Source organism: Enoplosus armatus, chromosome 18, assembly GCF_043641665.1.
Source record: "Enoplosus armatus isolate fEnoArm2 chromosome 18, fEnoArm2.hap1, whole genome shotgun sequence".
Lineage (NCBI taxonomy): Eukaryota > Metazoa > Chordata > Actinopteri > Centrarchiformes > Enoplosidae > Enoplosus > Enoplosus armatus.
In genome coordinates, this window is record NC_092197.1 from 4,707,188 (window position 1) to 4,720,739 (window position 13,552).

General features: G+C 42.9%; 1 protein-coding gene across 5 annotated transcripts in view; it reads left to right on the plus strand.

The window, feature by feature from the left end:
* col5a1 (procollagen, type V, alpha 1) overlaps positions 1-13,552 on the plus strand; it is a 71,883-nt gene that overhangs the window by 13,176 nt on the left and 45,155 nt on the right. For all 5 annotated transcript variants that reach the window (XM_070925266.1, XM_070925268.1, XM_070925265.1 and 2 more), the window contains exons 2-4: positions 3,162-3,329; positions 9,177-9,390; positions 9,819-9,981. In XM_070925266.1, the coding sequence (XP_070781367.1) occupies positions 3,162-3,329; positions 9,177-9,390; positions 9,819-9,981 (545 nt within the window). The remainder of the gene's footprint in view (positions 1-3,161; positions 3,330-9,176; positions 9,391-9,818; positions 9,982-13,552) is intronic.

Below are 13,552 nucleotides of genomic sequence, written 5' to 3' on the forward strand. Positions count from 1 at the left end.
GTGTCCATATAAGGAGATGGGGAGACTGTGTGTGGTAGGAAGAGGCTGCATGAAGATGAATCAAGAGGAGATGGAAAAGGGAGGCTACGGCTGGCTGGTTGTAACAGTCTGAGAATCACAGACTAACACCACATGTGATCAGACTGTTAGCAGATCTTAATACTTGGGTTAAATCTGACATGTAAGCTCCATCATTTAGACAGTGGTTGCTGTGTCTAACTGTTGGAGAGTTAGGTTCTTATTTCCATGCCTTGTATGGACTCCTTCTGTGCCACCGCCAGCGATCGATTGATTCATCTCTTAAGGGATACTGTACTGTTGGATGTTGGCAGGTTAGAGAGAATTATTGTAATGTCAAAGCAGACTGTTGTGGCTTTTGCAGGGAACGTTTGTGGCTGTCTGAGAAAAGGGCAGAAACTGTGAGCTTTGCCTTCGGTCAACCATGATCCTTGTTAATACTATATTAAATGAAAATGCTTGATTTTAACTGTGCCAGTTTATGTGTCACTTACTTCTCTTATTTTAATGGCTGAGAAACTGTAGCTCCAGTGTCTGTCTCGCGGAGCTGATTTTGAATTTCAGGAAGCTCTTGCAGGATTTTTTGATTGTTAAAATCGTGTATGAAGTTTCTCTGATAGAATACAATGAAATGAGTATAATGAAAACAAAAGATTTTTCAGTTTTTTTCTCAACAATGCCCTGCATAATGTCTGTTACACAGGCAGTGATGAAAAATGCAGGGCTATACTATTCTAAAACACGTTTATTCTGATAGTGCTAGAATGTAGATGCTGTAATTAAGCAGATCGTTATGTTTATTAGTTTGACACACTCAAAATGTTTCGAACTCTTAATTTCAGAATCATTTTTGTTGGATTGATGGTGAATGAACACCTTTACTCAACTTTTCCGAACTGTCTTGTAGGCTTTCAGGCCCCTGAACGCCTCAGCTGCTAACCGGCCAGTGTAACAGATTTAGGCTACAGCATGTGCATCACATTTTTTCGTATCATATGATCAGCTCTCACCATCTCCCACTTATAGACCAATAAGTGATAACGATGTAGGACACAGCTTTTGATTAACGGCAGATCAATCAGGGTGTGTGTAACAGAACTACATTTCCCATCACTTTGACATTCTGACATGTTATTACGCTGTTAGAGAGCGCTCTGAGACGAGCTCATTAAATGAACCTCTGTCATCATGGTGAATGATAGACATCTTCTGGCTGGTGGGTGAGTTTCTGTCTGTCTCTTCATTATGAGTTGATGACAGACAAAGCTGTCTTTTTGTTTAAACCCTTCACCGGCTTAGAGGCTCTGTCATCCTGTGGCATGCACTTCCAGGAATATGACTGTAGTTATCTTTTAGATGAGCTGCTGTTACAGCTCTGTGTGCCTCTGCCTAATGTATCCCACAAAGCAATGTTGCCTTCTGCAGGGTTCCACATTCACACGTGTGGGAATACAGTTACAGAGTTTGGGATTTGGTAATAGGCTTCGTCCAAGACAGGATGAGTGGGCTGGCTTAGGGAGAGATAGAAAGAGATGAGATGAGATGAGGACATCCTGATTAGGAAATCACCACACCAAATTTATCTGACTTAAATCCCACATTTTCTCCTCGAGATTGCATATACAGACCGTGTGTATATTTGTGTGTATAAACATGTATAAACTGTCGTAAGTGTGTTTATTTTATTTGTTAAAATTGAAAAAAGTTACTCCATGATTGATGTCTGTTGTTGTTGTTGTTGTGATTGTGTTTTGTTGTCAGGCAGATTGTTTGTAAATCAAATAAGCTTTGGTCTTGAATACTCTCAGTAAGCTTTCTTTAGTTGGGTCTCTGTGTTGTTGATAATAAGATAATGTAAGCAACATGCAATCAAACTTCAGCTGAAGAGGAGGACGTTTTTTTTTTTCCACTGTACAGCTGTGGACGAACACGTGCAGCCAAAGTGTTCTTAAATGGAGACCTCTGTTTAAGAATGTTGAGTTTTTCTTTTTAATTGATCTGCGCCGCACGTGAGTCATGTGTAATGACATCCAGCTGGAGGTTGTTGCAGGGTAACGCAGAATGTACAAACCCTCTCGCTCAGCCCACTCCCCTTTCCACCTTTCCCAGCATCCCTTTCACTCTCAGATGGATGGGGCCATTGAAAGTTTTTTTTTTTTCCTAAACTGTGTGTGTGGTCTTTGTAGCCTGACACTAGGACTGCTGTACCTGTGTGTGGGTTGCCTTTGACTCTGCATTCACATAACAACACAAAAACGCATCCAGCTGAATACCACAGCATGCTTGCTTTTGTTTTATTTCTTAAACCCCTGTGCCATAAAGTCCTTCTGTTGTCCCCTGTTTAGTTTGTTTAGTTTTCTTGCTCACTTTAGTGTTTGCCCTCCTCTAAAACTCCCTGACAGCCCCCGTCCTTATGCAACTATTAGGTCCCTATAGACATGACCCAGTGTCCTTTTCTGTCCAGATATATGCTTGGACATGGCTGGATGCTAATGGGTGTCATTGTGTAGCTTCTTGTGTGTGCATCTGGCTGCAGGAACAGCTGTTTGTCCTGGGTGGTTTTGGCATGTGTGGGTGCGGTACAGGGTCAAACCCCATGTCACATTGTTCTGACCCAGTGTACTTCTGCGGTGGCCTGGTTACAGACGGGACGACCGGCCTGAAAGTGTGCTAATTGCACGGTTGTGGCCAAAGGGAGGCAGCGGTAGATTGAGCATTGCAGGGAGATGGATGGAAGGATGGGTTTAGCTGCAGCTGTAACCCATGATCATGGTCATCTATAAATGGGCACATCTCTGTTTAGCGCCTAAATGGATAACAGAAATCTTCTCTGAGCCACAACAGTGAAATCTCCTGCTGAGTAACTAGAGCTTCTGAGTCAGCAAAAGACAGAAAATAGAGGGGATGGTCAAAAAAATGGCCATAATTAAGGCTTATTTGATATGCAGAAATTCTGGGATGTCTGTTAAAAGGTTGTATTTATATATGCGTTGTATAAACAATATGATATATGGGCCGTAAATTTAGCAATGTGTACTATGGCGTTCGGACAGATGTCGTGACAATTTAAGTGCTATTGTAGACCATTTCTCAAACAAATCTAACATCCTTTTTTCTTTATGTCCCTTTTTGTCTCTCTGTAGCGGAACCAGCAGACCTCTTGAAGATTTTAGATTTTCACAGTTTACCTGAGGGTGTTACAAGAACAACAGGTTTGTGCTCAAATAGGAGGTCAACACAAGGACCCGATGTGGCCTACAGAGTATCCAAAGACGCCCAGCTCAGTGCCCCCACCAAACAGCTGTATTCAGGTGAGTATCTGACTCGACACATGCAGTATCTCTCTACATCTAAAAACAAATACCATCATCTTTTTCTTTTTACAAACCAGTTCAAAGCCATTTAAATCCAACTTTCCATACTGCACTTCAGGTTTATCACTGCAGATGTTGTGGCTTTTTTCTCAAGATCTTTAACCTGTCTTGCAAGTTGTAACACAGTCTTGCCATCTGGTCAGCTTTATGACCTTTCACCCCACATCATAGTAAACTGGGATTACAACATTTAAACGTAGCTGGAAAGCTATTTCTATTTGCTTCCACCAAGCCAGTTCTTTTCCTTCTCCTCAAGGTAGCAGTTTTATTGACTCCTGTAACTTGATTAATTTTGCCAACTCTATCTTGGTTTATGGGAGTTTAGGAAGGGTTCGCCTGCTGTGCCACCTTTCACTCCCATGTACTTGTTTACCCCTTACTACAACATACTGGGATCTACAGATTTTGCTGTAAGCCTCGTATTTGTGAAGAAATGAGAGATGTCTTCTGGTAACTGAGTTAGTCCTGTTCCTTGGTCACACTCAGTCAAATGTTTAAGAAAATGTAGGGATACATAAAGATAATGCATGCTAATTCCCTCCTTGAAAACACACACCAGATGCATGAGAAATCCAGCCCTGTAATACTGTACTTGATGTTGTAGGAGGAGCCTGACGATGGAAAAGCAGTGAAAATAGGGGTGGTAGAGGGGAGGGAAGTCTGGGGTTCCACTTTTGCCTTGTTCTATTGTGCTGACGTGGCTTTGGGTTACTGCTCTATGGTGCGCTGCAGTAGCACTCTCCTCTCTCTCCTCCCTCTCCGGCAATCTTTCCTCGCTTTTCTCACTGCTTCTCTCTCTTTATTTTCCCTCAAGCGCCATCATTTTTCCCTCTATCATTTCTCCTAGACTGCTGCTGCCTCGCAGTGTTGTCTCCCTTTGTGTGTCATCTGAACTCTGTCTGGTGAGACATGCTAAGCTCTGTGCTCTGTATACTTTGTTTTTTTTACAGCACAGAAATTCAAAACCATAATTCTGTGACCCAGACAACTAATTTCTGAAATTATGTGATTGGTTTCGCTGCCGCTCAAAGATATAAAAAGCAAAAAAGAACAGTGCGGTTTAGATCCAGAAAAGAGGGAGAAATAATATAATATAATAATAACCCTTCCTGTGAGCAAAGCTCCCACAAAGCCTTGATTGGATGACAGCCCCATTCATGGTCCTCTGAGATACTGCAGTGGCCTTAGTGGACCTTTGCTCCATGTCATGGCTCTTCTTTTGGGGCTTAAAGTAGAGCCACAGGGCTCCTATGGCCTGCATGCCCTATCATGCTCTCCAATCAAACAAATACTGTTCACTTTGAAGCTCTGTGACAGCAGAGCCCACATGAGTCTCTGTTTAGATACACATGCTATAATTACACACACTAGTCTGGATCATCCAAAATAACAGTCCACATAAAACAAACCAACTTGGAGGAGTTCATAACGGGCACCACAAGGTGCAAACAGAATAACTAGCTGTCTGAGGCTCAAAGGCCTTAAACTCTAGTGGAAGCGTCTGTGATGTGGTCGCTCCCTCGCCTCGACATTAAGAGAATGTACAGCTCATATATTCCAGAAGGCAGCTAAACTTGTGAGATCATTTTATCCATCTCTTTTTCCCCTCTAACTAAGTTTGCTACTGAGTTATGACTTTGGCCTGAAGCCTGGAGGTACAATTAGATTATCAACACAGCATCCCGCCTCTTAAAGGTAAAACAATGCCACATACAGACAACAAAGGCATGCAAACATGTTCATTTTGTAATGACTATAATGTTGATTATAAAAACCAAAGTAGCTCTGATTGGCCCGTGACCCCATAACCACAGACAGTCTGTGATGATGTGTTGGAAAAGAGCAAGTGCAGACATGCAATCATTAGGCAAACATGTGGAAGGGATGATTCATTTGAAAATACTGAGGCACTGAAAACAGAGGAGTTCTTTCTTACCTTTATTATGTGAATGAGAAGTAATGAAACAGGGCAATGAAGCCGTCTGACCTATTTAACTTTTATACCTCACACTTCCCATGTCTCAGTAGCCGGTACTCGTCTGGTAACTCTCTCTGCATCCAAATAAATCTATGAGAAAGTGCATCTATGAGTACATACAGTATATGCAAATTCAAATTCAAATCGCCATAAATCTCTGGCTGTAGCTTTAACAATTTGGGAAGTTTATGCAGAGGAGTTTTCTTCACCCCCTATCTATGCTGTTTGTCGTAATGGACAACAGCCAGCATTAGCACAAGCAGAAAGGAAAGAATGATGCAGTGGCTCTTACATTGTCTCAGAATGGGGTAAGCTGTCACTTGGCAGTCATACTTGTGGTCTGGACAGCTGTGGCGAGATGGCACTGGCCACTGAGCCCTCTGCTGCGGCCTACGGTGAGACTCGCGTGGCTAAACTAAGATTACAAGCTATAAAAGCACCTCTGGTGGATTTTCTACTGTTATACTGTTGCGCTTATTATCTTCAAAATATTTGTCCCTGATGTCTCTGTTGTATCAAATAAAAGATTAGAGTCTGCGCTTTTGGGTGGTTTTGTCCTCTCATTCCTTTAGGATATGCAATTTGTCACCCTTGAATCATATCCTACTGGCCACCGGCAACGCAAGGTGAGGACATTACCAGACGCAGAAGTAATCAGAGGTGCATCATAGAGAATAAGTTACTTCTCCTGTGGATGTTTTCTGCACATAATCCAAGTGAGCTGTTCTCAAGCAAGAAGTAATATAATTATACGTAGCTTTGTCAATCTACTCTTTGGGGGAACAGCTCAGACTGTTCTTAAACTACAGAGCTTTAGTTGTGTTGAGATTAGTCGCGTGCTGTTATTTGGGCCTTGAACTTACCATTAGAGCCACGTACATTCAGGGTCACTCAGCTGCATGCAGGACACACTCATCCATCTTCCTCTCTTTCATTATGTGTATCTCTTTGTCCATGTTTCTCCCTTTTTTTGCACACGAGCAACAGACAGGTACACTTGTTGTCTCTGCAGCAATGTGCAGTCCCACTGGAATGCTGCTTTTCTCATACAGAAGGAGGCATTTGGACACAGTGATGACTGAATGACCAATTACAGGACACAAGACTTTCTACCCCATTTACCGGCCTGTATGCACACTGACAGATGGTAGAGAGGATCAGTCAAAGTGCTGGCATAACTCCTGCCCCTCCCTGACTTTTGAGGCCTTCTTAAAGATGAAGACGTTTGGTAGATGAAGAAGAATAATTGAGGTGTAGATGTTAAATGCCACCAGTGTGAAATTGGAGAGGGGGTGGCAAACCACTCTCTCTGTCTCTTTTATATTACTAAATTGTTGGGTCGTGCCTGATTGGCTGACTTGAGATGTCTGGGGTTATCTTTAAGTCTCTGACATTCCCAGACCCTTTTAGTCTGAAACTGATGGTGGTGCTGCTAGTGTAAACTCCCAGGACTTCTGGCACCACAGCCTTTCCATTCCCACCATGTCAACACACACATACACACACGCACTAAATGAGGAATGAGGTATCTCTCATCTGGTGGCCTGAAGTAGTGGTTTGAGAGACACATTCCAGAGAAACCTGAGCTTTTCTGAATGCCCCCCTCTCCTACTTTGCTATGAGGTCCTGAGGAGAGAATGAGGAGGAGGGGACACCAACACACGAGAGTGCTCATTTAATGTTTTTCGTCCTCTATTTTCTATTTCTGTTTCTGTTGAACTTTTTTCACCCTCCTCTTGTCAGTGATATGATGGAGGTTCTCTCAGGACATCTCAGCCCTTGTAGTGATGGCAGGGAGGAGAGGACTCACTGCATAAACATAAATCCACAAATTAGAAACCTGGCTGTGTAAATGCTACATCAATTCTTTTCAGGGACAGTTTAATTCTGGTGCCAATTTCTGCCCTCCAAAAAGAGTACCTTGAATTTGAAAATGAGTCATTCTCATTTCTTCCCCCCTCCCACTCCCTCTTCTTCTTCTGTGCCATGGTGTCCCTTTCACCCCTCAGCTGACCCTTGACCTCCACACAAACAGCCTGTCCTGAGCCAGCGCTGAGTCATTGTCTCTTCAACAGACATGGCTCATGGGACAGGATGCAGTGACAAACTTTCCTTCATCCAGTTTCTTTTCTCACCTTCCTTTTTTTTGCATCCTAACACTTTCATATCACAATATTCTGACCTCTTAACATCTTTACATATCTGTCACCAAACTCCTCCACACAAGGTTTTTGAAGGGTTGTCTGTCTCGTCTCCTTCTTTCTTATGTGCTCTCTCTCCTGCTGTCTGCCTTATACCATCCTGTCGAAGCATCTGTCAATTAAAGCAATGTCTCTCATATGATGCCAAGCTGAATTCCTGAGGGAACGCACTGCCAAGGCATGTGCTCTCCGCATGATGTGATGTGATGCCTGGCATTAATGAAGGACTCATGGAAAAAGACAGGAAGACAGGACAGGAAGACAAACAGACACCCAGATGCTGACAGGGTGAAAGACAATGAAAAAAGTATAAAGTGGATGACGGTGGCAGAGCTTCTCTTTTCTTTTCTTCTGTCCTTTTCCACTATCTCTTCCTAACCTCAGGTTTCCACACCGCGTCCCCTCTGAGGCGTCTTTTTCTCCACAGCCTCTGATTGGCTATTTAAACCATAGCCACTCCAATTTAGCATTTTCCAGCCTGTCTCCTATTATTCTGAAATGGTGGCAGAGTGAGGGGGTTTGATGGCTGCGCGAGGTGCTACAAAACCACTGCAGCCACAAACCCTGCCTCTCTTTTCCGGTCGTCTGGAAAGCTCTTCTCTGCGCATACTGAACAGCAAGAATCTGCTACTGGAATCTAAGTGGTTTCTTTGATAATGTTAAACATAATCCAGATAGCTGGTTTCTCATGACAATAGTGGTTTCAATATAGTCAGATTGCCTTTTCCAGAGTAAAAGATCAGAAGGCTGTGTTTGCCTCAAGTGTAGTGTGACCTCGGATGGTTTGAAAGGCCGCCCTCTTTCTGGGGTCCTGAGAACACCCCACTATGGTAATCTGTCTGGCAGATGTGCCTCACACTTCAGCAAAATGGAGGAAATAGTTGAGGCTGCACAGTAGAACCATGCATATGGAGGCAAATACTTTCAATCTTTTTTATGTCTGTTTCAGCAACTTTTATGTGTTTAAATACCTAATTATTATTGGTATTTCCATTTCCATACTTATGTGTCTTCAACTTTTTTTCCTGTAAATTTTTTTTACTCCTATTTCCTCATCTCCAACCCTCTGCTGGAGCGCCTCAGTGTCTGTTAGATCGATCAGCTGTGGGAGAAGAGAGAAGTGGAGAGGAGGGGTTTGAAGGATAGTTCGACGAAAGTCTCCCAGGATCACATGCTTTTGTCATTATGTCTCTCATCCTGTGCTACGCTGGAAATGCTCCACTTTGCACTTCTGCTTCTAACTTTTGTTTTTTCCTTTGACCGGCTTCTAGTCAGCCTGCCATCCCTTTCAGATTAATCCTATCCTGTTACATTTTGGGCGCTCCTCAAATCGCTGATGTTTCCTTTCGGTGCTCAAAGCCCATCTCAATCTTCCAGTCTGTTTTTGTAACATTTATTTCCATTATACGTAACAATAATACCTTTCATACTCCCTCTTGACACCAAAGAGCACAGTCTGTCTGCTAAAATAGTAATAAGATTACAACATCCTGAACACAAACATAGTATTTCATTCCTCTTACAGTATGATGATGAATGGTTACTGCTACTTATAACTCTCCAAAACTTTTCTCTCTCTGTCCAACCCGCCATCCGTCCTGCCAGGTGATGTGTTCCCGGAGGACTTTTCCATCTTGGCCACAGTGAAGCCGAAGAAGGGCAGCCAGTCCTTCCTGTTGTCTGTGTACAACGAACAGGGCATCCAGCAGCTCGGACTGGAAGTGGGACGCTCACCTGTGTTCCTGTACGAGGACCACACAGGCAAACCCAGCCCTGAGGACTACCCCCTCTTCAGAGGAGTCAACCTAGCTGATGGAAAGTAGGTGCACTTGTTGTCGACCCGACAAATATCCATCAATCTCTCACCGTAATTGTACAGTACACTTGTACACACTACAGCGCATATAAAACTCTGCTGTTTGTGTGTGCATCTTCCCTTCTAATCAAAGTCCAGGTGGATGTGTTAGGCTTTGACGGTGGTTTAGTTTCCTGAGCAGCACCTGGCCCAGGTGTCCCTTTTGCAACGTATTTGTTTGCGTATTTGTTTCCCTCACACTTAATGCGGATTGCAGCGTCCTCAAATGTGAATCTTCTGCTTGCAGGCACAGTGTAGAATTCTGCTGGGATATATTTGAATTTGAACAAGAGGCCAAACACAAAAGGGGCTCTCAGTAGTGCGTTAGTAGTGTGTAAGTGGGCAGCATGTAACCCAGTAAGTGTGTGAATTAACTTCACCTCTCCTTTCAGATGGCATCGAGTGGCCATCAGTGTGCACAAGCAGACCATCACCCTCATTCTGGACTGTAAAAAGAAGACCACCCAGAAGCTGCTCCGAAGCCCCCACCCCATCATCGATACCAAGGGAATTATAGTGTTTGGAACTAGAATACTTGATGAAGAAGTCTTTGAGGTAGGCATTATACTGTAACTCCTAATCTACATGTTTTTAATAGTATTACGCTATAATGTATTAAATTATTGCACTCAACTGTGTCCATTTGGCAAATCTGCGATTCTGTGTGGGATGAGAGAATTGATTTATAGGTTTGACAACGGATGCAATTTTGGATCTCCCATTTTATGCTATTTTCAAGGCTGTGCTAAAGTCTGCACACTGGTCCTTTGTGTGGATGATACTCAGGCCAACTTGAGTTTGATTTAAAGACCAAAAGCAAATAAGATAAAAGCAAATGAGATTCTTCGTTCTAACTACAGTACAGACACATGTGGCTGTGGTGCAAATGATGGTCATCCCCAATCTCTCTGCATGTCATGGCACGGGATGGGGATTGTGGTCACGGCCACATCCTCTATAGATGAGTGTATTTAGCTTGTGGAGCCCCCAGCATCTGATCCCCCAACCGCTGCCAGCCACCCATACACATGCACACAATCGCAAATCAAATTTAACTTAAGGTGCCATATATTCCACATCATCCAAAACATGTCCCTGAATTTTGTTCGGTTTCCAACTGTGCCGCATTTGCTTGCTGTTCAACTCTGCATCTGTTGTTGCTATTTTGAAGTTTTGTCACATTGTGGCTACTAAGCAGTTAAAACTTTTAAGTCAGACTGTCATATTTCTGTTGGTGGTTTCATGTCTGAATTCTTTGTCTGAATTGGCTGCAACATTTTTGTTTACAGAGGTTTTTAACAAGCGTTGACAGGTTTTCCTTATTAAAACGGGGGTTTTACTTCTTCCTTCCTCCTCTTTTTGTGTATATAAACACTTTGTGGCTGGAGATGAAAGATTAATGCTAATCTTACTAGTGGCAGGAAGCCTTTTGGGGTTTATAACACACAGAGATACCTGATGTGCATTATAACATGAAATACTTTACTTTGCTTTACCTTGTGTGAAGAATCACAATTAGTTTGGATAGTGCCTAAAACAGGGTTTTGTGTGGATATTTGTAGCTCTTAAACGTGACCCCTGTGAGGGACACACACACACATACATACACAGACATGCACCAAACAAACACAGAGAGGCACAAGGCACAAGGAATAGTGTTGTCTTTGTCCCGTCAGAGTTGTGCTTGTTTAAAGGGGGATTAGTCTGTGAGGCTGAGGCCCTCAATAATAATTAGTAACAGAGGCTGACTGATGTGACTGATGCTGAGCCAGCTGACCTTTAACCCTACTGCTGCTCAGCAAGAACAGACAAAAAGAATGAAATATGACATCACCCCCCCCACACACACACAATCCCTAAAGTTGGTCTGCCAAGCCATAGGGGACATAGATATATGATGGGATATGAAACTAAAACTTCTTCTTGCCGTCATTCAAAAACCATTCATCATTAATCTTGCAACCAAAGCCAGATTTCTATATCTAAGACATACTGAATGTACCGTACTGTATAGGTATGCATTTGTTTCCACAAGAGTGTTAGATGTGGCGTATGAGTGAAGCAGGGAAGTGCAACACATTTCTAGTGAAGTTGTCCACTTGAACTCTTTAATGAGGCATGAATACAGATGTTTGTGGTGTATGTTCTTATATGTGTCCCCTAAGCCTAATGGCCATTAGTTAATTCCTCCAGTTGCCAACGAGATGACTGCATTTATCCGGTACAGTTGTAATTCTGCTGTAATTTTTTATTATTGCCCCTAGCATACTCATCATGAGATTGAGGTGATACAGGAACAATTTAAATCTTACACCGCAATCAGGGCCGCGGTAACAGTCCAATGGTTACCGTGGGAACAGACAGATATTTTGAGAGAGATGTTAAAAGCCCTCCTGCTGTGTGTCTGCCAGTTGGGAGACAGGACAGGCTCCAGTGCGTGCAGAAAATGGAAAATATGCCACATAGTTTCCAAATTATGCTCAGACTGCTCCCCTTTCCTCCTCTTACTCCCTTCTCCCCTCTGTAGTTTAGTCTGATCCTGTGTTGACTTTTTCCAGGGTCAGTTACCACCAAGAGGTGTTGAGCATAAAAACACAAAAAAAATTTGATTTCACCGGCAGGCCAATTAATTCAGTTGACTCAAGAGCCTGCAACTTCCAGTCGGCCTCTTTAGAAAAACAGCATGTAAAAGGGGAAATTACAAGAACGAGCAGCAGCACTTTTGAACTGTCAGTTTGAGAGAGCTGTTTTTGACAGCATTCATTTTGATTTCCCCCAAGTTTTCATTTGGAGTCACAGTAGATTTCCATGCATTATAAGAGATAATCAATGTTGAGAAGGATTGAAAAACAAACAAATACATATTTAGATACAAAGGCGCGGATAGATAATCTGATTTATCACAACTTTGAATTACAGTGAATGGTTTCTTTTGCCTGTAAAGCTCTTTAGAGGAGTTTCTTTACATACAGCAGTCAGGAGGCAAGTAGTACTTACTGTATGCTGAGGTGGTTTGTGGTTTGGTTTCTGACATGGTTATTGTGGTCACAGAGCGAGCGTCTGCCCTCTATAAGTACCATAATGTTATTTTTTTTCTTAGTAGCTTGCATGAAAGCACTGTAGCGTGTGCCAGTAAAGACTATGAAGGTAATTAAGGTGGTAATTATAGAAAAAAACAGGTATTTTACCTGGTAATCAATGCTCATCTGTTGCAAATAAAATAGTGATTACTCCTTCATAATGACTGTAATGTACACGTTGAAATCAGTCATTAGGGTCCAGCTAACGACTTTCAGTGACATTGATGTTGGGTTATGGATGTTGAAAGCATGTGTGTATTTTCAGTGTATTTTAATCTCTGTTGTTCAGAATGTAGGGCCTGACATAGTCCATTTGGAGAATGTGTCTCCTGATTTCCGTTTTTCGCTGTTGTTTCCCAATGAGTGTGCCAAGAAAAACCAGAGATAATTTAATGCCCATCTCTTGGTTCGAAGCAGCGTTCGGTGAAATAAATGACTGTGGTTGGTTTGAGGGAACACAAACGGGACAGACAGTCCACTTGGCCTCACTCAGAAGTAATCCGCAGGGGACCTCGAGTGAATCGAAGTAGCCGAGGTGCAAACACAGCAGTTCTTGTCTGGCCTCCATTGCTGCAGCCAAAGCATCGCAAAAGCGTCCTCGTCCAGTATGAACATAGTGTTGTTTTTGTCACAGGAAGACATTTGGCGTATTAGAGAGTTGTAGCAGAGTAGATGAGAAGGAGATTTTGGTGTCGAGAAAACAAGATGTTCAGGATTGAGAGAGTGTGGAGGAGTAGGGAAGCTGGAGCGGTAGGTTCGGGTAGTGGAGCCAAAACCTTTGGGTCATACTCTGGAAAGAATGAGGAGCTCTCTCCCCACTGATGTCAGTGTTGGAACGGCAGCCATACCACATGACATCATCCAGAGGTTTCCTTGGTATCCGCTGATAGGCTGTCCCAGACGTGCATGTGTGTGGGTAGGGGTGGGGGGGGGGGGTGATAAGCTGGGGAGGATAGGTAAGAAAGCGTGATAGGCTTGAGAAGAAGAGGTCAGGATATATTGAAACAAAGGATTAGAGATGGAATGAATGGGGGAGTTGAAGTTAA